Raw genomic sequence first — 25,333 nt, 5'->3', positions numbered from 1 at the left:
GCTATTTATTGTGTAGAGGTGTTTTGGGCCGCGGCTCCTACTGAGTGCAGGTGTTGAAACCCTGAATATTGTCGAGATTATCCAAGGTTGTATCAAAAGTGACCATATCTCCGCACATTGTCAGTTGTAGCTAACTATTCCTAAGAGAGCACCGCATCAAAGAGAACACCGCATCAAAGCGAACAAGATTAAAACACTTTTCAGTATTGATTTTACCGACGGTGCCATCACCTTAGTGTAAACACAAGAAGAGGAGATAAGGAAAGAAAGCGACTTTAAACTATTGAGATGTGTCTCCTGCGCCCCTGTGTGCTACTGGTGTTGGTTCACCCCACACGACATCCGCGGTAGTTGAACCGCTCCAGCGTGAGCTACGGTACGGTGTGACAGGACAGGAGCTTTCCTCCCACGGACGGGTTGCTGTCTCTACAGCCATAATGTTATCCCATTCCCGGTGTCTCACCCGGAATTTTGGTCGCTCTTTATCTGCCCTTCGCCAGGTACGCATTATACGCACCGGAAAACAAAACTGGGACGTATTTCTTCTGTCTAAAGACTTGCAAGCTAACGTTGCTCACGGTAACTAGTGTTGAGTGCGCTAGGCCGCTGGGCCTTAACATTCAAGCCAAGGACAGCATGACACTGAGACTACCCGGCACATCTAGTGCAGTCGGGATCGTTTGGGGGAATCTTCTGTTACATGCAGTATAGGGAATAATATAAATATATATACGTTTTGTTTTATTCTACATTTTGACAGATGAAGCAAGCTTATTCTGTGCTACATGGCTACCTTGTAACTCATGTTAGCTAGACTAGCATCTAGCCGGATCAGCAGCTACAACTGAGGTCATTTAATCATGCTCTTAACGTCCGTCAAATACAGCAGCTTGTCAACCAGCGTGATACAGAATGCCCTCCTTTTAATGCAGCTGGCCAAAACGGTAGTATGTGTTTCGGGTTTACTGCCAAAATAACCTCAACGTCAAAAGTCTGTCTCAGTACCCCCACCAAACAGTCCGAAAGACAAACAAATCCATGAGCTCTGCATTCAAAGATAAGCCTGACATCTTCTCAAGCTACGGTCATTTATTGACGTTTTGTGTTGTCGAGGGAACTGTACAACGATTGTAAGTCCTATACCCAGTGCTATCTATACTCCTTCAACAGGTTGTATGTCCAAAACACACAGGGCCTAGGCTAACTAAATCACTAGTTCAGCAGTGGCTTCCCATGTCAGGTTCCACTGACCTTTGACTACCCAGTACCACACTGGTGTCATTGACTTTACAAAGCTGAACGTAACTTTATTGTCCACACGTGCCTAACGGGGCACAAATGCACCAGCCTTGAAATGTAGACCCACATCTCATATCAAACACATGAAATATGCTTAGTTTAGCCCACCTAGTTTATAATTGACATGAGCCATCTACAGTAGGATCACGTTTAGGAAGCTACGGTATCAAGTTATGTGTGTGTGTCCATAGTCGATGAATCCTTGTACAGACCCTAACCCTGTTGACTCCCTCTTTCAACAGGGAAACAATGTTTGGGTTTGTCGGGCCACCTCAGGTAAGTGGGTGACTGCGTTCTCGGTGTAGAATATTGTATTGCCTCATCAGCTTATTCAGTTTTATAATTTGTGTTACAGCCCTCTCTGCAAGCCATGGTGTAACCTTAAACAGCCATGTGTGAGTCTCCCAGCGTACTCTACCTCTTATAGGGTTACACTACATTCTGTTTGATGACATAGTAGCCTGTACGTAATTGGACACAGTTTGTCCTGCTTGCAGCCTGATATTTTGTCGATGTGTTTTAGGCAATATGAGCCCAAGTCTACTGTCTTCCAGATCCGTTACTTCAGAACATCCATATCATGCAGTACGTCTCTTTCCAAACATCCTTAATATCTTTCTTAAATCAGCGCTGTGTTTCTGTGATGCTCCACTGTCATGTGACGTGATGACCCACTGTCATGTGACGTGATGACCCACTGTCATGTGACGTGATGACCCACTGTCATGTGACGTGAGTGGTTTTGTGGTGTTTGTCCTCTAGAGAACGAGGTGGTCACAGTCAAGACTCCGGCGTTCGCTGAGTCTGTCACAGAGGGCGATGTGAGGTGGGAGAAAGGTGAGCCTCGATAAGACCTTCTCTTTAGGTTTGGCTCGGTGGTTAGAGCGTTTGACTGTCGAACAAGAGATAGCAGGATCAAATCCCCATCCGCATGTCGCTTTAGATAAAAGCATCTGCTAAATAAGTACCTTCATATTGTTGTTGTTATTGTTATTATTAATAATAATAAGAGGATCTGTATCCTTGTAGGTGTTGGAGACAGCGTGTCTGAGGATGAGGTGGTGTGTGAGATAGAGACTGATAAGGTAAGACCCTTCGCTGCAAGAATGGCTGTTGCATCATTGAATACCTTTGGCCTGTGTGGTGATAAAAGGCCGGTGGTTGAGCCTGTGCTCGGGGCAGAGCTGTGTATGAGGATGTGTCCTGTCTCCAGACGTCCGTGCAGGTGCCCTCTCCTGCGGCTGGGGTGATCGAGGAGCTGCTGGTCCCTGACGGAGGGAAGGTGGAGGGAGGAACTCCTCTCTTCAAGCTCAGGAAGGGAGGTCAGTACCAGAGTAAGGGAAGCAGGGAGGTCAGTACCAGAGCAGAGGAAGCAGGGAGGTCAGTACCAGAGCAGAGGAAGCAGGGAGGTCAGTACCAGAGCATGGGAAGCAGGGAGGTCAGTACCAGAGCATGGGAAGCAGGGAGGTCAGTACCAGAGCAGAGGAAGCAGGGAGGTCAGTACCAGAGTAAGGGAAGCAGGGAGGTCAGTACCAGAGCAGAGGAAGCAGGGAGGTCAGTACCAGAGCAGAGGAAGCAGGGAGGTCAGTACCAGAGTAAGGGAAGCAGGGAGGTCAGTACCAGAGCATGGGCAGCAGGGATGGTCGTTCAGTTTGGTTCTGACCCTCCGACCTGCCTCTCAGTGTGGCCTCAGTCTCAACCTGATCTCTCCTGTCTCCTCGCTCCTGTCTCCTCTCTCTTTCAGCAGGAGCAGCTAAAGCGGTGGAAGCCCCGGCTGCCGAGGCCCCCGCTCCTACAGCAGCTCCTCCCCCTGCAGCTCCCGCCCCCTCCCCCCCTCCCTCCACCGTGGGTCCCATTCCCACCAGCTTGCCCCCCGTACCCCCTGTGCCAGCACAAGCCATGACCTCCAAACCAGGTCAGTCCACACTCAGCAGCCAATCAGAGGGGTGACTGTTTAGCTTAACATGTCTTGTCACGGTAAGCTGTAGCTAGCTGTGGTCTGGGGTGCTGGTTCTGACCGTGGCTGATGTGGATCACCTGATCGTCTCCTGTGTGATGTAGTGTCAGCCATCAAACCCACCGCCCATGCTGCCACGGTAACCCCGGCTGAGGCAGGGCCCAAGGCAGCCAGGACAGAGCACAGGGTGAGACACACACACATACACCCTGCCAGACACACAACCAGACACACACACATACACACTACCAGACACACAACCAGACACACACACATACACACCACCAGACACACAACCAGACACACACACATACACACCACCAGACACATAACCAGACACACACACATACACACCACCAGATACAGACACGACCAGACACACACACATACACACTACCAGACACACAACCAGACACACACACATACACACTACCAGACACACAACCAGACACACACACATACACACTACCAGACACAGACACGACCAGACGGAACAAAACAAAACTTTGTTTGCACAAAGTTGTTGTTAGTTTTGACTAAAAAGACACGTTTTCCTCGCAGGTCAAGATGAACCGCATGAGACTGAGGATCGCCCAGAGGCTGAAGGAAGCCCAGAACACCTGCGCTATGCTGACAACCTTTAATGAGGTCGACATGAGGTAGGGAAGTTAAGAGTAGCACAGCTGCCCTAAATGAATAAGCCCTCAAACCGCTGTCACAACTCACCACCCTCAGAAGCGTGGAGTCGGAAGTGTCTAATGGAGAGTCACTTCCACACACGTCTAAAGTAGCACATCGGTTGTTTGAAGTCAAATTTTGTATCTAATAAAATAGAGAAGTAAAAAGAAATATATATATATATTTATACTGTCTGGAAATTGTACAAGCCTAACTAAAAAAAGTTCAAAAGTTGTGTCTTGGTGTTGTGGGTTTAAAGAGCGGAAACAAACAGTTATGGAATTTTCTTCATAGAAAAAGCTTTTTGAAACCTTACACCCTCTTAAATGCAGGAATGTAAATATTTGGTCATAATGTGGGAAGAAACAAAAATAAGATTTGTTAAAACGGGCTTTATTAATTTACAAGGAACCGTTAATGCCAGTGTTTGCCCCGTGTTGGAGATGACACTTTAAGGATTTCTTTTCCCCGCAAATGCGTGGTGTCAGCTTTCAGCTATTCAGGCGTTTCTCTGTGTCCTAATTGGATTGGCATTGATGGTCTGGAGGAAGACTTCCCAGGCTGGCCTCGTGGAGGGCTGAAGGAGAGAGACCAGGAGGCCCACAGAGACCTGGGGCCTGAGTGCCGGGCCGGCCTCAACCGATATGGGCTTTTATGACAGGCCAATAAGATTTACAGGCTTTGGAAAGTGAAGATTTTTATCGCTTCTTCTCTCCTTTCTCGGAGAGTGTGTGTCTTGGGAGGGGCTAACGATGTTAGCGGAGAAACCCTAGAGCTTGAACAGGGTTAGAGACAGGAAAACAAACAATTAAAAAAAGAGAGATACAAGACCCTTTTTTCATAACACGAAGGACAAGTGGCGGTGAAACAGTAGCAGCGTTATGCCACAGACACTCAGCACCCCTGACCCTGAAGGACAGACTGCCACAGACACTCAGCACCCCTGACCCTGTAGGACAGACTGCCACAGACACTCAGCACCCCTGACCCTGTAGGACAGACTGCCACAGACACTCCACACCCTTGACCCTGTAGGACAGACTGCCACAGACACTCAGCACCCCTGACCCTGTAGGACAGACTGCCACAGACACTCAGCACCCCTGACCCTGAAGGACAGACTGCCACAGACACTCAGCACCCCTGACCCTGAAGGACAGACTGCCACAGACACTCCACACCCCTGACCCTGTAGGACAGACTGCCACAGACACTCAGCACCCCTGACCCTGAAGGACAGACTGCCACAGACACTCAGCACCCCTGACCCTGAAGGACAGACTGCCACAGACACTCAGCACCCCTGACCCTGAAGGACAGACTGCCACAGACACTCAGCACCCCTGACCCTGAAGGACAGACTGCCACAGACACTCAGCACCCCTGACCCTGAAGGACAGACTGCCACAGACACTCCACACCCCTGACCCTGTAGGACAGACTGCCACAGACACTCAGCACCCCTGACCCTGAAGGACAGACTGCCACAGACACTCAGCACCCCTGACCCTGAAGGGCAGTCTGGTTCACGTCATACGTATCAGTAATAAGTATATGCTCTGCGGTTTGCCTTCCACAGCAATATCAGTGAGATGAGGCTGATGTACAAGGATGCTTTCCTGAAGAAGCACGGTATCAAGCTGGGCTTCATGTCTGCGTTCGTGAAGGCAGCGGCGTACGCTCTGACAGACCAGCCCTCCGTCAACGCCGGTAGGTTCACCTGGCGCGTGTCTGCACGTCAGCGCCCTCTGCAGGGGGGCTGTGGGTCTGAACAAGAACAAGATTGACATTTGGGTTTCTTCCATAACCTACCCTCAGACACCTCACAAAACTAATCTCCTCCCTTCAACACCACACTGGCCTAGTTACAGCACCTGGGGAGGGAGGCCTTTTCATCTTCATCTTTCATTTTGATCCGAGTGTCTAAAATGGTCTGTGGTTTACCACCTCTAGCTTCTCCCCCCACAGATATGGATGTTGATGTTGTATGCTGACACATTTTAATTTCTGTTACCACAGATGGATAAATCAAACCTGAAAACGTGTTTATATCTCTTCAGTTGTAGTTGAAGAACATGCAGTTCATGTTCCTCTCTCTCTCTCTCTCTCTCTCTCTCTCTGTCTCTCTGTCTCTCTCCCTCTCTCTCTCTCTCTCTGTCTCTCTCCCTCTCTCTCTCTCTCTCTCTCTCTCTCTCTCTCTCTCTCTCTCTTTCTCTCTCTCTCTCTCTCTCTCCAGTCATTGATGACACCACCAAAGAGATTGTGTACAGGGACTATGTGGATATCAGTGTGGCTGTAGCGACACCAAAGGTATCCTCCCTCCTCCCCCCTCAACTCCTCCCCACTCCTGTACTTGATGCGTTCAGAGCGTGTGGTTGAACAGCATGGTTGACTCCAGGTGTTGTCCTTGTCTCCAGGGCCTGGTGGTGCCTGTGATTCGTGGAGTGGAGGGAATGAACTTCACCCATATTGAGAAGACCATCAACGAGTTGGGAGAGAAGGTAAGCGTTTTGTGTCTGGTGTTTTCCCAGCGTTGTGTGTGTGTGTTGACTCTCTGTGGCGCTGGGTCGCAGGCCCGCAGGAACGAGCTGGCCGTGGAGGACATGGACGGAGGGACGTTCACCATCAGTAACGGAGGAGTGTTTGGGTCCATGTTCGGCACGCCCATCATCAACCCCCCGCAGTCGGCCATCCTCGGCATGCACGGCATCTTCGATCGGCCCGTGGCCATCAAGGGGAAGGTGTGTCCCTCCTTCCGGATAGTTCTACAGTCTTGTTTTCTCTCTCATGGTTTTAGTCTTTGTTCTACATACCCTTTCCAGCTGCTCATGTTGCCACATACTGATTTCTCAGATAGTTTATGTAGGTTACCTGACGTGAAGCCTTATAGGGTGATGTAGGTCTGACGTGAAGCCTCAGAGGGTGACGTAGGTCTCTGGCTCCTTGGGCCCTGTGTGTGTGTGTGTGTGTGTGTGTGTGTGTGTGTGTGTTGCAGGTGGAGATCCGGCCCATGATGTATGTGGCTCTGACCTACGACCACCGCCTGGTGGACGGCAGAGAGGCCGTCACGTTCCTCCGCAAGATCAAGACGGTGGTGGAGGACCCCCGAGTGCTGCTGCTGGACATGTGAGCCGCAGTGCTGCCCACTCAGCACAAACAAACAGACCCCACTTCACAGACCCTGGCTAAACCCTCATGATGATGATAAAAACTGTATTGATTGTATCGATTACTGGAAAAGGTAAAATTGGGGAAAAAAGGGAGATAGAACTATTGCATGGAATGAATTGGTGAGAATTGCTGCTTATGTCGGCTGTCTAGTTGTGGGGTTTCACAGAAACTGCTTTGTGCAGACTCAGAAGTGTGCCACGAGTCATTTACAACCTCGACTTCAACAACTGACAAATAATTGTAATATGACAGGCAAAGTTAACAAACATTTTCTGGTTTTGATAAGGACAAAAGGACAGCTGTACTCTTATCATAAGACGTACTTAACCCCCTAAAACACTATGTCCTACAAAGTGCAGGGTTAGAATGCTTTCTTACACTGACAACTGTGCAGTGTGCATTTAAGCATTGTTTCAACATCTAATTCATAAAACATGAGAAACTATATTCATGCTGTGTAAAAATAAGTGACTATATAAAGATTTTAAACAATAAAACTTGGGAGAAATGATGTGTAGTGGTAATTTATTGTGTCAGAGGTACTGAAGGTACAGCGTGTGTGATACAGACTTGGTCGTACTCCCACCAACTGCTGCCAAGTATATGTCTTGGAAGATGGAAGATTTGGTGTGAGTAAGCTGGTCTGTTTGACTGACAGGAAGTGAGCTTTTCTGAGTCAGTGTGGTGATCACATTTGGTGGGAGATTCTAGTGTGGAAAACATGTTAGGAAGACATTCAATGTCTTAGAATGGTGCAAATTCAGATACAAATCAAAGGGATAATTGAAAAAAACATAAAAAACGTAATTATACACAGAAATACAAATATATAGGAGAAGTTGCTTCTTTTTATTCATCGTGCTAACGCCGGCTCACAATGCTGGCTGACCTGTGTTGTGGTCGTTGTTGGAGGAGGGAAAACGTCTGTTCTTCGTGCCAGGTGAACACTACTGGCATTGATGGATCATGAATATTGCAAGTCAACTTCCAGGCATGCCTAGAAGTGCCCATGCCTTGTAATCTGAGGGACTGTGTCGACACTGGTCAGTTAACCAGCCTCTATCTCTGGTCATACTGACTGGCCTGGTGATGGGAGGAGGACTCACTGCTCAGCTTGTGCTTGGAAACAGACCCATGTCCAGCTTCAGTTCTGCTCTGAGACACACAGTGGACAGAAGCTGATCTAACCATGAGCTAGGCGTCTTTACTGCATTCCACCACCAGGGGACAGTAGTGTTCCAGCATTGCCCTGCCAGCCCGGTGTGTGTACCCTGCATCTGCAGCGTGGAGTGTGGTTTCCTGCGTTAGCGGTGCTAACTGCTCAGGCTCTGCCAGGGGACCCCGCTGAAGAAGGGGTGACACTTGATGTCGCTCACTCCCCCTCCCCCAGAGCCCAGACGATAGCCAGCGTCAAACTGGAGCAACTGAGGAACACAGAGGAAAGAGTTAGGCTACACCACTGTGTGTGTACAGGGTGTGTGTGTCCAGGGTGTGTGTGTGTGTGTGTACCTCGGTGAGCAGCGAGGCAGCTGCTGTACTCAGGTGGTCTGGGATCAGCAGCTGGGTGTGAGAGCGCACACCTGCAGGGTGGAACCGCCACAGAGCCTGGAGACGCAGGACAGAACCTCACAGAACCTTCATCACAGAACCATGCCTTCATCACAGAACCTTCATCACAGAACCTCACAGAACCTTCATCACAGAACCTCACAGAACCTTCCTCACAGAACCTTCATCACAGAACTTCACAGAACCTGCATCACAGAACCATGAGGTACCAGAGCCAAACAGAATTCTGGTGATGCTCACCGTTCCAGTCAGGAGTTCAAAGAGCAAGGCCCCCAGGCTCCACCAATCACAAGCCTCGGTGATCTTGGCCACCCCTCCGATCTCTTCGACAGACAGGATCACAGGATCATGTTTGAAGACTGTTATCACAGAGGTCTCTTAAACATGTTTTGAAACATCCTGAATTGATGTTTTACCTGGAGCACAGTACATCTGCTCCATCGCCATGGAGCTGATCTCCAGCTGCACCTCGCTCCACTGGCCGAAGAACGTCATGCAAACCTTGCCTGGTGGGGAAAAAACAACATATTTACGTCACAATGACGGCTGTCGTTGAAATGAGTATCGCAGCACACGGGAGGGTCTTCCTTCACCCACCGTTGTTGGTGAGCAGGATGTTGTTTGGGTTGAGGTCTCGGCAGATGACCCCCTGCTGGTGTAGACTCTCCAGGGCCAGGAGGATCTGAGCCCCCCACAGACGCACCTTCCCCTCGGGGAGCCCCCAGCCGCCTGCCCTGGCTGCCTCCCTCCCCCTGGAGCTCCTGTCTGGGAACTGAGGCAGGTGGCACCAGCCCTCCACCTCAATCATCTGGTCCTCACCCTGCCCCTCCGATCCCTCTGATTTGAGGAAGGCGTCCATGTCCCCCCTCCGACACTGGGGGCTAGCCCCCGGGGGGGCGGTGGGGTCTGTGCTGCACAGAGAGCCCTGTATGTGTGGAGCATCTTTCCCCCCTGGGCTCAACAGCTCCCACCCTTCCTCTACCTCCTCCCCGGGGCCCACGTGGTACTTCACCCCTGAGATGGCCAGGGAGATACCCGCAGGATGGCCCTGCTGTGCCCCAGTCCTGCAGGAACACTGGGAGTTCCCCGAGGATGTCCTTACCTCCAGGGAGGCGGAGCACGCAGCCCTCCCTGGCTGGGAGGAGTCCCTGAGGTCTGGCTTCACCACGTTCTCCTCTCCGGCATCGCCGTGAGGCCCCGCCGCCCTGTGGGACGTCCCCACCAGGCCTGTGGAGGCGTCCAGCTCTCTGGTGGAGCTACGGCCGAACTGAGAAGCGCTGGTGGACAGAATCACCTGGCTCTGGCTGTGGAGAGGCAGGTGTAACGTAGCCGGGCTGGAGCAGCCAGTGCTTGAACTGATACCAAGACTTTCCATGTTTGTTATGAAACCTGCCTCGCCGAACGAGGTCTGGGTGGTGTGAAGCACAGACGACCCTGCAGCTGCGTGTGTGTCTCTCGCTCCACAGGGAGCCTCGGTCTGGCCGGGGCGCGTGGGGTCAGCGGCGTTCCACGCCTCGTCGAAGTCCGAGCAGGCCTCCACGAGTCCCAAGCCTCCTGCCATCCTGGGCAGCTCTGAGACCACCTCCAGAGACTGTCCGATGAATGGCTGGATGGGACCGTCAGGATTGGCCTGAGATTCGAAACTCAGCTGCTGACTGGAGACTGGAGGGACGTGAGAGCCGACGCCTGTCCTGATTGGCCCAGAGAGCGAGGAGGGGGCGGGGCGGAGGTTCTGCAGGCAGCCTGTTTCCTCGCAGTACGAGTGAGTCCCGTAGCTGTCCAGCCTCTGCTGGGCCTCATCCCAGGAGGCCAGGCCGTCCGGGCTGTCCCCTGCCTCGCACTCCTGCACGGGCCCCAGCCCAGAGCAGCTGTGCCCGTGCTGGTAGTCTGCGCTGAGGCTGGGGGAGGTGTAGCTGGTCTTCAGTCTGGTCCTGTTCTGGCTAAAGCAATCCGGGTGCTCCTTGGCTCGGTCGGTCCGGGCCTTGTGGAGCTTTGAGAAGAGCCTTACGCCTAGGGGAGGAAGGGGAACACAACGAGATGTCTTCACTACAGGGCTTCCCTCATCCTGAAGATATCCTCTTTTCAAAATCATGCTGCCCCTTTTTATGGCCTCCTATAACAACTCCAAGACCAGAAAGTTCAGACATGTTTACTCAGTTATTCGTAGTGTCAACGACTATGTTCAGCTCTGCAGGGCTTCCTGGGCTGTGTGTCCAGCTCACCTTGAACGTGCTCCAGATGCAGGTAGACAGCATCCTCGCTCACGTAGTAGCGCAGCAGCTTCACCATGAAGGGCACGCCCTGGGGGATGACGGTGGGCTGGTCTCTGCTCTCCCAGCTCGACTTGGGCAGACTCTGACAGGACACGCCGTAACCGCAGCGACAGCACGGTTAGAACCCTTCACGCAAGAATTTCATCAAAACAATTACTCCCTTCTACGAAACAAAGTACTCACTTTGACAACAAACGTCTCCTTGTTGATCAGGCTTTGGACAATTAGGACCTTGTGGGGAAGATAAATCAATGTTAATCTAAACAGTGCAGATACAACAGGTCAGACAGAGTCCTGTACAGGGGCGAGACCTCAATGTTACTGTTGTACCTGCTACTGTGTGATGGCAATGGTTTAGCAGTTAGGAAGTTGTCATGGAGACGACATGGGCAAGTGTAACTAGGAGATACTGAACAGAAGAGTCTGACAAAGTCCCAGAGGTCAGAATCTGGTCAGTAACAGTCTCACCTTGTCGATGATTCCCACCACTTTACACATCTCTAGGTCCTCCACTGGGGAACTCAGATGTCTGATTGGCCGGAACCGTAAGCTGCTGTAACCCTGGTGACAACAAACCAGGAGGGGAACCCAGATCAAAACAGACTGAACCGTCTGCAGAGCGGCGCTCTGCCCTTCTGATCCCTGGATCTGCTGCTTTACATTCCACCTGCGCTATTCGTACATCGCTGACGAGGTAAAGCGTCTGCTACGTGAACAAATCGTCAAGCGTAAGCTAGCCTTACGCTAGCCACAAGAGATCGTTTCAGCTCCCACACAGTCTGGGCTGGATGTGTCAGCACGTGAGAGAGGGTCTTGGGAGGAACACCAGAGCCTCACTGTCACACATCAGACACACAAACACACTGTGAGCTATAAATGAATGAGGGACCTTGTGATGCTAGACTGTGGTCTGGTGACCCCAGAGACCACCCCCCCGTTTGTTGTCATCAAACGTGACTTTAGTAGGAAGGAAGTGATGAATGGAACTAGACACATCAGCTTCCTGTCTGACCCACAACAATAACCAGATCAGACTAATGGAAGTATAAGAACGTTAGAATGAGCCTCACTTTGTTTAAAATAACAGCCGATTTTTTAAAACACTACAGTAAGGTCAAGGATTCTTTTCTCACCCCTAAATGAGGGTTTCCTTTCCCAAGGTTGTCTTGGAGATGCGAGATGAAGATTTCCTCCGCTCTCTTCAGGTACTGGGTGGTCTTCCTCTTCACAGCCTCCCTGCGCTCCTTGTTGGGGTCCACTGGAACAGACGGTCCCCACATCAGACCTCCAGTCCTCCCTCTCACACACACAAGTAGACCCTACACACTCACACACACACCTGTCTACTAGCTCGTCTCCAGGTCGTGACTAGTTATCTATAGATATCTCACAGCTGGCTTTAGCTCCACCACCCGAGAGAGAACGACCATAACCACAAAGAAGAAAGAGACTGAAATAGACAGAACTGGCTCTTAACTTTTGGTCGGCTACTTCCTGTTTTTCCCAAGCAGTGATTCATCCTGTCTCTTCAAGAGATTGATCCACATTTCCCCTTGTGACTTTTACACACTAAGAAGTCACTTCAGCTATTCCATTAGCTGTCACTCCATAGCTTTAAACCAGCTGCTCTCTGCTCATCAGACGCAAATAAACCAGGCATGAATCCAGGGGCGGAGCTTACGGTATACACGGGTCGAACACGTCCAGCCCACTCCTTGAAAAAGGCTAATGTGTACATCCCACCCTACTTTTATAGTAAGAAAATTACATTTAAAAGGCGACATCCTCAGTCATTTAACCCCTTTGCTGCCTTCGGGTTACCGATCGTTGTGCTGCGACAACTTTAACCAATACAAAAACAAATAAAAAGCATTTTCTTTTAACTTTCGCGCTGTGGGGGGTGTGAGATAGCCCGATGGTTAAAAGAAAATGCTTCACTTTATTTTTGTATGAGATAAAGTTGTCGCAACACGTGGGGGGGTCACAATGACTGAAGGGTCACACTGACTGAAGGGTCACAGTGACTGAAGGGTCACAATGACTGAAGGGTCACAATGACCCAAAGATTACACAGGGGTTAAAAAAACTGCTCCACACACACACACACTCATCTCTGACTGCTTCGCTACACTCAGGATAGTTTGTACCTTGAACTCCATTCAGCAGCAGATCCACTCCGTTCTTGTAGTAGCTGAAGGCAGCCTCGTAGTCCTCATTCACCTCCCGGTCCAGAGCCATGCGGATCTGCTTGGCGGCCTCCACCAGGTAGTCTCTCTTGGCCATGACGACCCCGGCTCGGCCGGGTCAAGGTCCGAACGGGCCTGGACACCCAGAGAGAGGGTGAGAGGTCTGGTCAACACCTGTCAGACTGAGCTACTGCTGCACAGCTGTCTTGGAAGACCAGACTCCCCTATCAAACTAATCCTACACAAGTGCGGGATTCTGAAAACGACCTCAAAATGATCAGTTCTTCTGGTAATACTATTTGAATGCTCAACAACCAAGGTTGTGCTCGAAGGGTAAATCTTTCCAGGCTTTCAAACCTCATTGTTCAAGAACCAAACAGACAACGCACGGCAGTGTAAATTGAAAGTATGACGACAATGAAGCAGTTTTAGTTCCTCAAACTGAACATAACTCATAAACATGCAGTTATGGTTATTCACCGTTGCTCCCTGGTCCTATCAGCAATGGGATTCATCTCCAGGTGCCGTCTCCTTGCTTAGTGTTTTCTTATACTCCTTGACTGGAAGGGTAAAGTCTTTCATGCAGGGCATGACGAAATGAGCCTGGAGAACTGAAGAATGTGTGTTCAGATCAGCACAGGTCTAATGAATTACCAGAAGCAGCAATGCAGTACTTCCTTGATAGAAAGGATGACTCTGAGCATTTTGAAGTAAGCTACTACTAGCATGCTGTACGAACACACACACACATGCCCCCCCACACTTAGCATCCCTTTTGTGAAGAGGAATCGACGCACATCCCTTCTTGGCGCGTTGTCAAGTTACATAGCCTTCTGGCTTCAGCGTGATTTCCAAGATTCAAGCATGCTTGTACTGCTACTGGGTAAAACAACTCGTATCACAGGATATAATACGAAAAACTATTTGGTAGATCAACGGATTGAAATCAGCATCTCATGTTATGTAGCTACACGTCACGTTGTCGACACAGGCATCTAAGGAGCGTTATAAACCAGTCATCTGCCGTTCCAGCATCCCCCATCACACTTCCATCACAGCATCCTTAATCCACCCATCTTTAGAACGGGACAACAGACACTCGTTAACATGGAGAAAACATCAGAATAAATACACGCCCTACTGTACCTGGTGTAAGCACATGCCCTGGACCGACCGCCACCGTCCTGACAACCGCTCTTATCTTCAACAGCCAGCCCTTACTGATGTGAGGAGAGGGCGCTGGGAGTCAGACTATTGGCTAGCAATGATGTCACAAGGGTACCATCAGCTACAAGGCCTACACTTCCCCCTCATATCCTAACAGATGCCCGATTTAAAGAGACAGCGGTGTTTTCCTGCTCTGAGAGGACATTACGATATATCGGGTTAATTAACAGTGTTTCTCAGAAACGGATTCATTTGACAGATTTGAACTACAACCACGTGAAATAAGACAGTGCACATGACGATTCTTTTCTTGAATAATTTGGATGGTGGCGGGCCGGTTTGAGGTAATAGAGATCACCCTGGATGGAATCAGTTTCTCAGACTTGGTCCACAGTACCAGATGGAGCCAGGCTCTCTGGAGTACAAAGAAGTCCCAGGGGAGGGCTTCCTTACACACAGGAGGGGAGGAGAGGAGATGGTAGAGGGGATGGGAGGAGAAAGGATGGGAGGGGAGAGGAGGGGAGTAGAAAGGATAGGATGGGAGGGGAGGAGAGAGGATGGGAGGGGAGGGGAGGAGAGAGGAGGGGAGGAGAGAGGAGAGGATGGGAGGAGAAAGGATAGGATGGGAGGGGAGGAGAGAGGAGAGGGGAGGAGAGAGGATAGGGGATGGGAGGAGAAAGGATAGGAGGGGAGGAGAGAGGATAGGAGGGGAGGGGAGGAGAGAGGAGAGGGGAGGAGAGAGGATAGGGGATGGGAGGAGAAAGGATAGGAGGGGAGGAGAGAGGATAGGAGGGGAGGGGAGGGGAGGAGAAAGGATAGTATGGGAGGGGAGGGGAGAGGGGAGCAGAGAGGATAGGGGATGGGAGGAGAAAGGATAGGAGGGGAGGAGAGAGGATAGGAGGGGAGGAGAAGAGAGGAGAGGAGAGGGGAAAGGATGGGAGGGGAGGGGAGGGGAAAGGAGGGGAATTAGAACCCACATACTCTAGATCTGCAGTCAAGCCCTCTACCCACTGAGCCATACACAGTGGCAAATGTCACAGACTGCAGGGTTGGGGATGACATAGGGAAAGACAGAGTAAATCAAATGTGACAGATTCTTATTGCTAGGATGTTTTGTTGGAAGACCTTTCTCAGGTGTGGATAATGTTCAGAGTCTCAATGCTCAGACTACAGGAATGAGACCTGAGGGATGGGGTGTGCATCTACACCTGAACACTTACCTGAGGGATGGGGTGTGCATCTACACCTGAACACTTACCTGAGGGATGGGGTGTGCATCTACACCTGAACACTTACCTGAGGGATGGGGTGTGCATCTACACCTGAACACTTACCTGAGGGATGGGGTGTGCATCTACACCTGAACACTTACCTGAGGGATGGGGTGTGCATCTACACCTGAACACTTACCTGAGGTATGGGGTGTGCATCTACACCTGAACACTTACCCAGGTATTATGAAGTGTGCTGTTGTCTGAACAGGAGTGTTGTTTGCAAACATTGTTCTGAATGTCATTACAGGATTAGAAAAGTCAAATGTTTTTTTCTTTGCAATACTGTCTGGCAATGAAAAAAAAGAAGATTTGGCCTGTGTTCAAAATCTTATTTATTCAAAGTTGCATTTACAGCAGTCAGTGATTAATTACAATAATTCAAAGCTTCTCTGACACAAAGATCCAGAGTCACTTCCTGGACTGAGTTTGGCTCTTCTCAGGCGTAGCTTTATCAACACCTTTCTTCTTCTTCACTTTCTTGCCCTTTGTTTTGGTTTTACCAGCTGCCGGCTTAACGTTGAGAGCGGGTCTGGACCTGGTCAGGTGGTTGGTGGTCGGACTCAGCTTGGTGTGGTCCACGTCCTGATTGGAGGTGGAGTGCATCCCCTGGGCCGAGGTGGGCTTGGCGTGGGGGACGCGGGGGGAGTCCTCCAGCAGGTTAGGCTGGGAGTAGGAGCGCATGGCTGGGGAGCTTCCGGCTGGCCGCCGGTGGGTGGCGCCCCCTAGTGCGGGGAGGTGGACGTGCTCGCTGCTCAGGTTGGCCACGGAGTAGTGGCTGCTGTTAGACATGACGATGTGGTGCCAGGAGCTGAGCGGGGTGGCGGAGAAGTGCTGGGGGCCGCTGGAGTCGTCCTTGGTCCCTCCTGGGGACATGACCATGGAGCTGCGGGGCGTCACTGCCTCCACAGCGCTCTGGAAGGTCTTCAGGATGCGCTCGCTCTTCTGCTTCTCCTTCTTCTGACGCGACTCCACCTTCCTCAGCTGCCGCCGGTGATCCCTCATCATCTGCTTTCTGGTGTCGGCCAGACCCCTGCACACACACACACACACACACACACACACCGCCGTTAAAGACATTCATACTTGACTTAGCCGTCTGATAGTGACCGTCTTCTCTCTATGCGACCAGACACACACATCATAAACCTTTTCAAATATTTGGCTTGAGCAAGCAGATGTATGGAAAGGTAGGCCGTGTTACAATTCATTCATTCTACTTCTAGTTGACCCCCAGTGATCCGGCCTGCTCTCTGCTCCTCAGACAGTCACCTGTAGTCCACTATGCCTGTTCGTTCACCTGTAGTCCACTATGCCTGTTCCTTCACCTGTAGTCCACTATGCCTGTTCCTTCACCTGTAGTCCACTATGCCTGTTCCTTCACCTGTAGTCCACTATGCCTGTTCCTTCACCTGTAGTCCACTATGCCTGTTCGTTCACCTGTAGTCCACTATGCCTGTTCCTTCACCTGTAGTCCACTATGCCTGTTCCTTCACCTGTAGTCCACTATGCCTGTTCCTTCACCTGTAGTCCACTATGCCTGTTCCTTCACCTGTAGTCCACTATGCCTGTTCCTTCACCTGTAGTCCACTATGCCTGTTCCTTCACGATCCAGTCTCTGGATCAGCTCCTCTATCTGGAAGCGCTCCAGAGGAATACTGGATTGCTGCGGGGGTTAGACATCGCAGTTTAAACAACATACACCAAAAAACTATCTGTTCATCAAATATTTTAAACACATCAGCATTTAGTAGTAAGACCACTCGATGATGATAAAAGCCGTATATAATAGTGATATTAGCCGTGAGAGGAAATGAAGGGCCAGTTCTTTTGTGTGTATTCTGGGACATTGGAAAAGCGTTAGCTCAGCCGGCCGTGTGAAGGTCAGTGGCTGTGGGATGAGGGATGTCTGTCTGGAGACCTGCACAGCCTTCCGGAAGTCTGCCACTGGAACACGCATTGTTCCGTCTTTATCGATGTTCCTGAAAAAGTCCCAGAGGCGAAGTTTGCGTTCGTCCAGGTAGTCCTTAAAAACAAAAACAGAAAAGAAACGGCTGGTTCCTTTATTTATATTTTCCAAGTCTTAGTTTGAGACTGTGAGCAACAAGGCAAGGCCAGGTACGATTATTTGTATAAACAATCTGTTTTTTCACTGTGTGCTTAGCTTGTCCTTTTTCGATGACCATGTGTCTAGAGTCTAACAGCTCCGTACCTGTATGACCTTCATAGGGTCTGGACGTTTGGGTGGTTTTTTGGCTATGAAGCCTCCCACTCCTCCATACTGCACCTCCAGAGAGGGGTGATCCTGACAGGTCAGGTCCAGCAGCTGCACAAAGTTCTCGTTCACCAGAACGTTCTGCACAAGGACACACATTAGGATCGAGTAAGTTCTCGTTCACCAGAACGTTCCGCACTGACGCGTTGAACGTGACTTGTCCTGATAGGTTCAAGGTCTCTCTGGGGGGGAGGAAGCCACTCACTGATATGTTGATCTCCTCCAAGCCAGTTTTCGGTGTGTTCTTGACCACGTTGACAAGAGCAAGTGCGCCCTCTACTGTAAGGGAGTTGAATGCCAGCTGTAGAGAAGCAGGACGTCCAAATTACCCCGTGTAGCCACACAAGGGCAGTTGGTTTGTTTTCAAATGTAGGCTTTGATCTAAGGATATAGTTTTTCACAATCTTTCACCAAAACCTTTATTCAACCTTTAATCTTTTTTTTCCAGCTGACGTTTGTTGTGCGATAGCCAGGAAATCCTTCATGCGTACCAGCAGAACCCTGAGGGTGTCGTTGGCCTCCAGGCCCTTGCACAGCATGCCCACCCCCTCGTTAGTGATCCTGTTGTTGTTCAAGTCAAGGTGCACCAGAGTGTTGTTGTATTTCAGCGCCTCACCTAAAGCCAGGGCCCCTTCATTCCCAAAGCCATTCCATGACAGGTCCAGGTACTTCAGGGTCACGTTTACCTGCAAAGGAGCACACAAGGTGTGTGACACTATGGATCAAAAGACTCAAATGACTAAGAATTTGACATTTGGAATGTCTGTCTTACCTTCAGCCCAGCACAGAAGGCCACAGCTCCTTTCATTCTGAGATGATTCCAGCTCAGATTCAACACCTCCAAGCCCTCATTGTTTGCTGTCATGATAACATGTTTGCGCAAATTAATACCAAGAAATAACAGTTTTAACCATTAAGCTCATGAAAATATGACTTACCTAACATCTGGCCCAGATGCTCCCCACCTCTCCCACAAAACTGATTGTGGCTCAGGTCTAACTCTTTCACTCTGTAGTTGCTCTAAAGGGACACACACACACACGGCATATAGGATTACCTCACAACCAACCAAAATACATTATCCAATTACAATGTTGTTGCTATTCACTCACTGCCAATGCATCAGCAAAATATTTGGCGTCGTCCTCTATGAATTCATTTCCTGTTAAGATATGATGAACAGGTCTCACAGATTGAGGTGGGGCAACAACATGAGGTGGAAGTGCAAAGCTTAAGTATTAAATTACCTGAAAGTTTGATCGATTTGAGGGAAATGTTTTCCAGTAGCATCTTTGAAAGGCACTCTGCCCCTGCAGTCTTTAGGTGGTTGTTGGACAAGTTCTGTAAAAAAAAATTACTGCATTTTAAAGTTAAGATCTTTCAGACAAAGCATGTAGGACCAGCAACTCACTTATGCCCTCTTGTGGCATACACACAATAACCCACAACACCCTCAATTTTCAAGACTTTCACAAATGAAAAGACAAACATAACACAGCCCCTCACGCAAACATACCAGATGTTGAATGGTGAAATTTGCCTTTAACATCTCTACCATGTATCTAGCTCCTTCAGCAAGCAGGTGATTGTCTTCAAGTTCCAGGTTGTTAATATGCATGTCGGTCTGCGAGGAAAACATTAAAATACATTACATGAAGTCAATTGCGTAAACAACAGAGTAGATATCTCCCAGACATACCACGAGGGCTATGGCCAGGGCCCTTCCTCCCTGAGGACCAAGGCCATGGTGGTTGATGTTCATGATGGGGGCGCCTAGGTTCCTTATGAAGTAGGACACAGGAACGACCCCAAGCAGCTTGCAGGCCTGCAGGTATATCTCAGCTGTGGACGTGTCCTGGTTGCTCGTCTTAACTTCTGTCAATACAGAACATGGTTGCCAATCAAACCTGGACCAACCTGTCTTCTTTCTTGAAGAAACACCATGAGGCCAGGGGTGTAGATTTAATTTAACAACCACCCCAATTTATGAAAAAGCCAAATCGGTCCCCACCTTTTTTAAGAAAATTAATAACTGCCGGATCCTCAGCTATAAAAAAAATATGTTTTTGAAACATTTGAAAACAAACCTATGCCCCTGCATTAGGCAACAAGTGGCCAAAAATATTACCGTTCACCTCCAGGTCTGTGTCCCAGCCCTCCTCCAGTGCGGGATTTTCGACAGGAGAGGGACTGTCGTCCAGAGACAGGGACTCAAAAGACAGGCTCGACATCGATCTCTCTGAGCAGCGCTCCTACAACATCCACTTAATGTGTTTACTGCTTCTACGGGTCGTTTACCGATGCTGCCAAGCTCCCCTTGATGAGTCTATGTCTTGGTTTGTCTGAAAGTTGCGAATGTGAAATGAAATACTTCTGTTGTCCATACCCCTGTAGTCCACAATGTAATTCGACCTTATAGCTAGTGACATAAAATATTTACCACTCACCATGGTAAAAGCCTGTGTTTGGTCAATACGCATGTGACGTTATGCTCTTGGTACAGAGAATAACCTGAACATGCAATCAGCAGAAAAGTTGACAGCAATCAAAAATATACATTTCACAATTTTTGAAAATGTGTTTACGTCATTATTTCTATGTCATGCATACCAAAAGACCAGCGTATTGTTTGTACACAAATTCTCCATCCGCTCTCACCATACCGATCATGGATCGGGTTGGGTGTGCGTGTCTGTGTAGACACTGGAGCTAGTTATAATAAACTTTTTTGCGCATGCGTCATTGGGAATAGACATGATTGGGACCATTATATTCTTCGGACTCTACCCACTAACTTGGTTTATAAACCGCGTCTCAGGTAAATTACAAACAAATGTCAGTATTTACTAATAACTAGTAGGCTACTACAAGTGATTTTGTAGAGTATTATTAAAATCAGTTTCTATTTTCATTTAACACTCCCTGGTAGGCAAGATCAGATAGCATGCTTTCCCACATTGACGTTTGCATATTCTGCAGATTTCAAAGCTAATAAATCACCCGTTTTATCTTGAGCGCCACTTCAATAAGGATTCGGCATTGGTTTTCATCTTGAAGCGTCTTAACAGAGTAAATTATTTGGAAGCTATTCATAGAATTTCCGTTTAGCAAACTTTGCAAGCTACCTAGCTAACCAAACCTTTAGCATATGTCCAAACGAACTGCCTGACGTCAGACGAACACGTGCTAATGTTTTGGTGTGGATCATGTGCAATGATCGAATGAATGGGAACGTCACCAATTCAGCACAGAAAAATGTTAAGATTTTAAAAGTACAGTTAAGATTGTGTGTCAACCACAACTTTTTCTATTATGCAGAGACCGTGAAAAAGAGTTACTCTCCCGTATTAATTAATGGCGGAGGACTTTGGGATGGTGAACGTAGTGTTTCGACCAAAAGGTTTACAAAGACTCAGACTTCCCTGTTGGATCTCTGGATCAGTGGACCCGTCAAGGCCAAGAAAGAGACGGGGGAAATGCTGAACGAGGTAGAACCAGAGGAGAAGAACAGAATAAAGGCGGAAAAGGTCAGGCCTGCATCGGAGGAAGAAGAAAACCCCGTTAAACCAAAAATGGAGGACAGGTTGATGGAGAAGAGTGAGGTACAAGTTGCAAAGCAGGAAGACGCAGACTTGATTAGAGAACTACAGGAGGGGCGCGTCGGAGAAGAGCCACCACGCCACGAGATTGAAGACACGATCGTGAACGTCTTCTCTGAAACGTTGACGATGGACACCGCGGAGGAGACGGCGCTTGTCTCAATGGAGGAGTGTAATACCAGTGGACAAACGCAGGAATCATTGGTCAAGGCCCCTGAACTCCCAAACGGTGATCAAAACCAGTCCGTTATCGACAACATGACAGAGGAAAATGGGGCGAGCCTTTTGGACCTGCAAGTTGACCTGTTACTGACATCAAACAAGGCTCAAGTTCAAGAAGGGAAAGGTAGCACCCAGATCAAAATGCTCGCAATGGAAGAACATTGGGATGAATACATTGACACCGACGCACTGGATTCTGGGACTTGCGGTCCTGGGACAGACCTGCGGTGTGGGGACAGTCCTAGCCAGCCTCACCAGGCCGGTTGGCACTTCCCTGTCGGCCCGGGGCTGGGAGAGGTGGTCTACTGCCCTGCCTGGGAGTTCCCTGCCATGAGCTACTACCCCACTGTGCAGGAAACCATGCCCTTCGAAGGTGAGAATCTGCCCACCTTGTAACACGTACAGCCCTGTGTGTCACCAGACTGGATCACAGGGAGCGTAGGTTTGTTTTCAAATGTAGGTGGGACAGCTTTTTATTTTCTTTCATAACAGTATGAGGCCATTAAAATAATAAAAAATAGAATTTTCTTAATAAAAATTGTGGGGGGATGGACAGATTTGCCATTTTCTAAAAGTATACTGAACCCTTACCCCCTGCTGTGTCTGCTGTGCTGTGCTGTGCTGTGCTGTCATCACACCTTGTGAGAGGGCTCGTACATCCCCCTCTTAGCTGTGTCAGAGTGACTGTTTCTCCCCCTCAGTGATGTGGAGGGTGTGGGAGCAGGTGGAGGAGGCCCCTCCAGCCTCAGACACGAGGCCTGTGTTCGACTTCACCGTCATGTCCTACAACATCCTGGCTCAGGACCTGCTGGAAACCAACCAGCAGCTGTACACACACTGCCCCCTAGAGGCGCTGCAGTGGGACTACCGCTTCCACAACCTGCTGCAGGAGCTCCAGAAGTGGGAGCCGGATGTAAGGAGGAGCCAGTCGAAACATTTGATCTTTTATCTGATTTGACTGGATCTTAGTGAATGAATACTGACTCTGTGGATGGCTGTGTGTGTGTGTGTTCCATGTGTAGATCCTGTGTTTACAGGAGGTGCAGGAGAACCACTACGAGCAGCATCTGCAGCCAGCCCTGACTGACATGGGTGGGTTCCAGAACCGGCACATCCCAGTTGTGTCGACCCGTAACTCCAACACTGCTGCCACATACAGCGCCACATGCACTGCATCTCACCGCCACCTCGTGTGTTCCTCCAGGCTACACCTGTGTGTTCAAACGACGGACAGGTGCCAACACGGACGGCTGCGCGGTCTGTTACCGTAGCGATCGCTTCTCCCAGCAGTCCGTGAGTCTGCTGGAGTTCCTCAGGCCGCAGTGCCCCCTGATGGACAGAGACAACGTGGCTGTTGTGTTGCTGCTCCAGCCGGTCATCATCCAGGGGTCAGAGGTCACCGCCACGGGCCCCCCCCTCTGCGTGGCCAACACCCACCTTCTGTTCAACCCCAGCAGGGGTAACGTGAAGCTGGCTCAGCTGGCCCTGCTCATGGCCGAGATCCACCGTGTGGTGGAGGGCTGCAAGGCCGCGGGGAACCCCTGTCATGTGATCCTGAGCGGAGACTTCAACAGCGTGCCCAACATGCCCCTGTACCAGCTGATCACCAGAGGGGCGCTGCACTACCACGGTCTGCCCATCTGGATGGTGAGCAGACTGGACGTGCACTAACCCCAGTCAAAGAGTCGGGGGGGAAAACATTCACCTGTCGGCCTGTGGGATCTGTCCACTATGCATTCTGTTCCCACTGTAGATCATGAACCTGTGTGAAATCAAGCCATGCTGTGTACTATGATTCTGTTTGTCTGTGTGTGTGTTCAGGTGTGTATTATGATAGTGTGTGTGTGTGCAGGTGTGTATTATGATTCCGTGTGTGTGTGTGCAGGTGTGTATTATGATTCCGTGTGTGTGTGTGTTCAGGTGTCTGGCCAGGAGGACATGTCCTACAAAGCCCTCCAGCGCAGGCTGTACTCCCCGCTGTGGCCCAGCTCTCTGGGCGTCACGGACCACTGTCGCTACGCCAACGCCCCAGAGCGGTCCACCCAGGGAGCAGGTCAGTGTCAGAGGAGGTTCATCTCACACCAGGGGGCTGCAGAGTACCTGGGAGTCTCTCTGTTATGCTCAGCTCCTCCTCAATGTTTCTGTAGACTCTGGTGTCTGTCCTTCAGGGAGCCGATACAGCCACGCCTTCATGCTCCAGCTGCGCTTCTGTGAGGCTGCGTTTGTACGGCCACGGAACCTGGACATGATCCCTGGGGTGACTGATAATAAACCTGGTAACTCACCTGGTAACACACTTGGTAACACACATGGTAACACAGTCTTGAGTCTCAGGTCTATAAGAATGAACTATGTTCTAATTGGTAAGTAGTGTGTCAGATGACATTTGCATGTGTTCTGTCACTCCAGATCCTGAAGCAAAGCAGCAGCAGCAGTTGTTGTCCCCAAGGTCAGATAAACCGTGTCAAACTGGCCACATGTGTTGCTTTTGATGGTAAACATAAACTCACCTTGTTAAATCTACCCGCAGTTTCAGAAACACCATCGACCACAGCTTGACCCTGCGGTCGGTCTACAGACACGTCCTGCCTGGCTCTGACCGCCCTGAGGTGACAACCCTGCATTCTGAGGTTGGCGCCACAGTCGACTACATCTTCTACACGGCAGGACCTGACCACAGAGGTCACCACCAAGGTACAGCAGCTGACCACAGAAGTCACCACCAAGGTACAGGACCTGACCACAGAGGTCACCTCCAAGGTACAGGACATCACAGACAGACACAAGGAAGTCAGATGGCTAAACGGTTAGGGAATCGGACTAGTAATCTGAAGGTTGCCAGATCGATTCCCGGTCGTGGCAAATGACGTTGTGTCCTTGGGCAAGGCACTTCACCCTACTTGCCTCGGGGGGGAATGTCCCTGTACTTACTGTAAGTCGCTCTGGATAAGAGCGTCTGCTAAATGATAATAAATGTAAATGTAAAATGTAATATCCTGATCAATACTGAGTTTCACTAAATGGGTTTTTTGACAGAATGGGGTTAAAATAACTTGCCTTATCTAAAGCCAAGCTGTAGAAGTCTCCCTCTGGTGACCTGCCTGGTGTTGGTTGTGTTTGTCTCAGGTGGGGATCTGCCAACAGGAGGCCTGCAGCTGGTCAGGAGACTCTCGCTCCTGTCTGAAGAGGACCTGTGGGCGATGAACGGTCTACCCAACCAGATCTTCCCCTCCGACCACCTGAGTCTCCTGGCGAGGTTCCACCTGGAGGTTCCACCTGGAGGTTCCACCTGAGGTTCCACCTGAGGTTCCACCTGGAGGTTCCACCTGAGGTTCCACCTGGAGGATCCACCTGAGGTTCCACCTGAGGTTCCACCTGAGGTTCCACCTGAGGTTCCACCTGAGGTTCCACCTGGAGGTTCCACCTGAGGTTCCACCTGAGGTTCCACCTGGACCTCAGCTCCGTGTGACAGATAAGGGGCAGAGTCGGATTTTACCTGACAGTTGATGCTGCTGTTGATTTGAAATCAAAATATTTTTACTTCTTTACTTTGATGGAAGTAGATAGGTAGTTTGTTTACGTTCACATAGTTTTATGGTTATAAGAAAACGAGTACAACTCTGTTCTAGTGCAATGTTTACTTTTTGAAGTCAGAGTTATTTATCC

The 25,333-nt window shown here is 49.8% G+C and overlaps 4 protein-coding genes across 7 annotated transcripts; 2 read left to right on the top strand and 2 right to left on the bottom strand.

The window, feature by feature from the left end:
• Window positions 1-48: 48 nt before the first annotated feature.
• Window positions 49-7,616, top strand: dlst (dihydrolipoamide S-succinyltransferase). 2 transcript variants are annotated; one of them, XM_047049237.1, is made up of 15 exons: window positions 49-500; window positions 1,542-1,575; window positions 1,655-1,694; window positions 1,823-1,884; window positions 2,062-2,136; window positions 2,329-2,384; window positions 2,513-2,621; window positions 3,047-3,214; window positions 3,361-3,443; window positions 3,818-3,915; window positions 5,514-5,644; window positions 6,171-6,244; window positions 6,352-6,435; window positions 6,508-6,675; window positions 6,930-7,616. In XM_047049237.1, exons 1-15 carry the CDS (start codon window positions 438-440, stop codon window positions 7,062-7,064), a joined length of 1,380 nt encoding a protein of 459 aa, XP_046905193.1. In that variant the 5' UTR covers window positions 49-437; the 3' UTR covers window positions 7,065-7,616. The 2 variants fall into 2 exon arrangements, with proteins under 2 accessions (XP_046905193.1, XP_046905184.1); XM_047049228.1 differs by having other exon boundaries at window positions 50-500; window positions 3,044-3,214.
• Window positions 7,617-7,682: 66 nt separating this feature from the next.
• rps6kl1 (ribosomal protein S6 kinase-like 1) lies at window positions 7,683-14,370 on the bottom strand. Of its 3 annotated transcripts, XM_047048184.1 has the most exons (12): window positions 14,280-14,370; window positions 13,614-13,744; window positions 13,095-13,268; window positions 12,081-12,205; window positions 11,416-11,508; window positions 11,131-11,178; window positions 10,897-11,029; window positions 9,272-10,684; window positions 9,091-9,180; window positions 8,915-8,997; window positions 8,615-8,710; window positions 7,683-8,529 (listed from the first exon to the last, which is right to left on the bottom strand). In XM_047048184.1, the coding sequence occupies exons 3-12, from the start codon at window positions 13,228-13,230 to the stop codon at window positions 8,419-8,421; spliced, it is 2,328 nt and encodes a 775-aa protein (XP_046904140.1). In that variant the 5' UTR covers window positions 13,231-13,268; window positions 13,614-13,744; window positions 14,280-14,370; the 3' UTR covers window positions 7,683-8,418. The 3 variants fall into 3 exon arrangements, with proteins under 3 accessions (XP_046904140.1, XP_046904150.1, XP_046904160.1); XM_047048194.1 differs by lacking the exon at window positions 13,614-13,744 and having other exon boundaries at window positions 14,280-14,366; XM_047048204.1 differs by lacking the exons at window positions 13,614-13,744; window positions 14,280-14,370 and having other exon boundaries at window positions 13,095-13,507.
• A 1,612-nt stretch (window positions 14,371-15,982) lies between these two features.
• Window positions 15,983-20,183, bottom strand: LOC124488567 (leucine-rich repeat-containing protein 74A). The gene is made up of 13 exons (XM_047051262.1): window positions 19,975-20,183; window positions 19,546-19,721; window positions 19,363-19,470; window positions 19,094-19,187; window positions 18,959-19,008; window positions 18,785-18,866; window positions 18,619-18,704; window positions 18,338-18,532; window positions 18,052-18,147; window positions 17,784-17,927; window positions 17,493-17,597; window positions 17,152-17,237; window positions 15,983-16,604 (listed from the first exon to the last, which is right to left on the bottom strand). Exons 1-13 carry the CDS (start codon window positions 20,075-20,077, stop codon window positions 15,983-15,985), a joined length of 1,947 nt encoding a protein of 648 aa, XP_046907218.1. The 5' UTR covers window positions 20,078-20,183.
• A 262-nt stretch (window positions 20,184-20,445) lies between these two features.
• On the top strand, window positions 20,446-25,109 carry angel1 (angel homolog 1 (Drosophila)). The gene is made up of 10 exons (XM_047048237.1): window positions 20,446-20,664; window positions 21,165-22,040; window positions 22,369-22,580; window positions 22,690-22,759; window positions 22,872-23,314; window positions 23,588-23,720; window positions 23,836-23,943; window positions 24,077-24,116; window positions 24,198-24,361; window positions 24,794-25,109. The coding sequence occupies exons 1-10, from the start codon at window positions 20,601-20,603 to the stop codon at window positions 24,958-24,960; spliced, it is 2,277 nt and encodes a 758-aa protein (XP_046904193.1). The 5' UTR covers window positions 20,446-20,600; the 3' UTR covers window positions 24,961-25,109.
• Window positions 25,110-25,333: the final 224 nt, after the last annotated feature.

Source organism: Hypomesus transpacificus, chromosome 3 (assembly GCF_021917145.1).
Source record: "Hypomesus transpacificus isolate Combined female chromosome 3, fHypTra1, whole genome shotgun sequence".
Classification (NCBI taxonomy): domain Eukaryota; kingdom Metazoa; phylum Chordata; class Actinopteri; order Osmeriformes; family Osmeridae; genus Hypomesus; species Hypomesus transpacificus.
This window is presented reverse-complemented; position numbering and strand designations above follow the sequence as displayed.

Excerpts from the sequence above, each read along its gene's own strand:
- rps6kl1 (XM_047048184.1), bottom strand. The coding sequence starts at position 13,230 with ATGGCCAAGAGAGACTACCTGGTGGAGGCCGCCAAGCAGATCCGCATG. Across the intron at positions 10,685-10,896 it reads GCATCTGGAGCACGTTCAAG|GCGTAAGGCTCTTCTCAAAG; the intron begins GTGAGCTGGACA and ends TTCCTCCCCTAG. Across the intron at positions 9,181-9,271 it reads CATCCTGCTCACCAACAACG|GCAAGGTTTGCATGACGTTC; the intron begins GTGGGTGAAGGA and ends TTTCCCCACCAG.
- angel1 (XM_047048237.1), top strand. The coding sequence starts at position 20,601 with ATGATTGGGACCATTATATTCTTCGGACTCTACCCACTAACTTGGTTT. Across the intron at positions 22,041-22,368 it reads GGAAACCATGCCCTTCGAAG|TGATGTGGAGGGTGTGGGAG; the intron begins GTGAGAATCTGC and ends TCTCCCCCTCAG. Across the intron at positions 24,117-24,197 it reads CAGCAGTTGTTGTCCCCAAG|TTTCAGAAACACCATCGACC; the intron begins GTCAGATAAACC and ends ATCTACCCGCAG.
- LOC124488567 (XM_047051262.1), bottom strand. The coding sequence starts at position 20,077 with ATGTCGAGCCTGTCTTTTGAGTCCCTGTCTCTGGACGACAGTCCCTCT. Across the intron at positions 17,238-17,492 it reads ACTTCCGGAAGGCTGTGCAG|CAATCCAGTATTCCTCTGGA; the intron begins GTCTCCAGACAG and ends TAACCCCCGCAG. Across the intron at positions 16,605-17,151 it reads ACAGGCATAGTGGACTACAG|GGGTCTGGCCGACACCAGAA; the intron begins GTGAAGGAACAG and ends GTGTGTGTGCAG.
- dlst (XM_047049228.1), top strand. The coding sequence starts at position 438 with ATGTTATCCCATTCCCGGTGTCTCACCCGGAATTTTGGTCGCTCTTTA. Across the intron at positions 2,137-2,328 it reads CGATGTGAGGTGGGAGAAAG|GTGTTGGAGACAGCGTGTCT; the intron begins GTGAGCCTCGAT and ends GTATCCTTGTAG. Across the intron at positions 3,916-5,513 it reads TTTAATGAGGTCGACATGAG|CAATATCAGTGAGATGAGGC; the intron begins GTAGGGAAGTTA and ends TGCCTTCCACAG.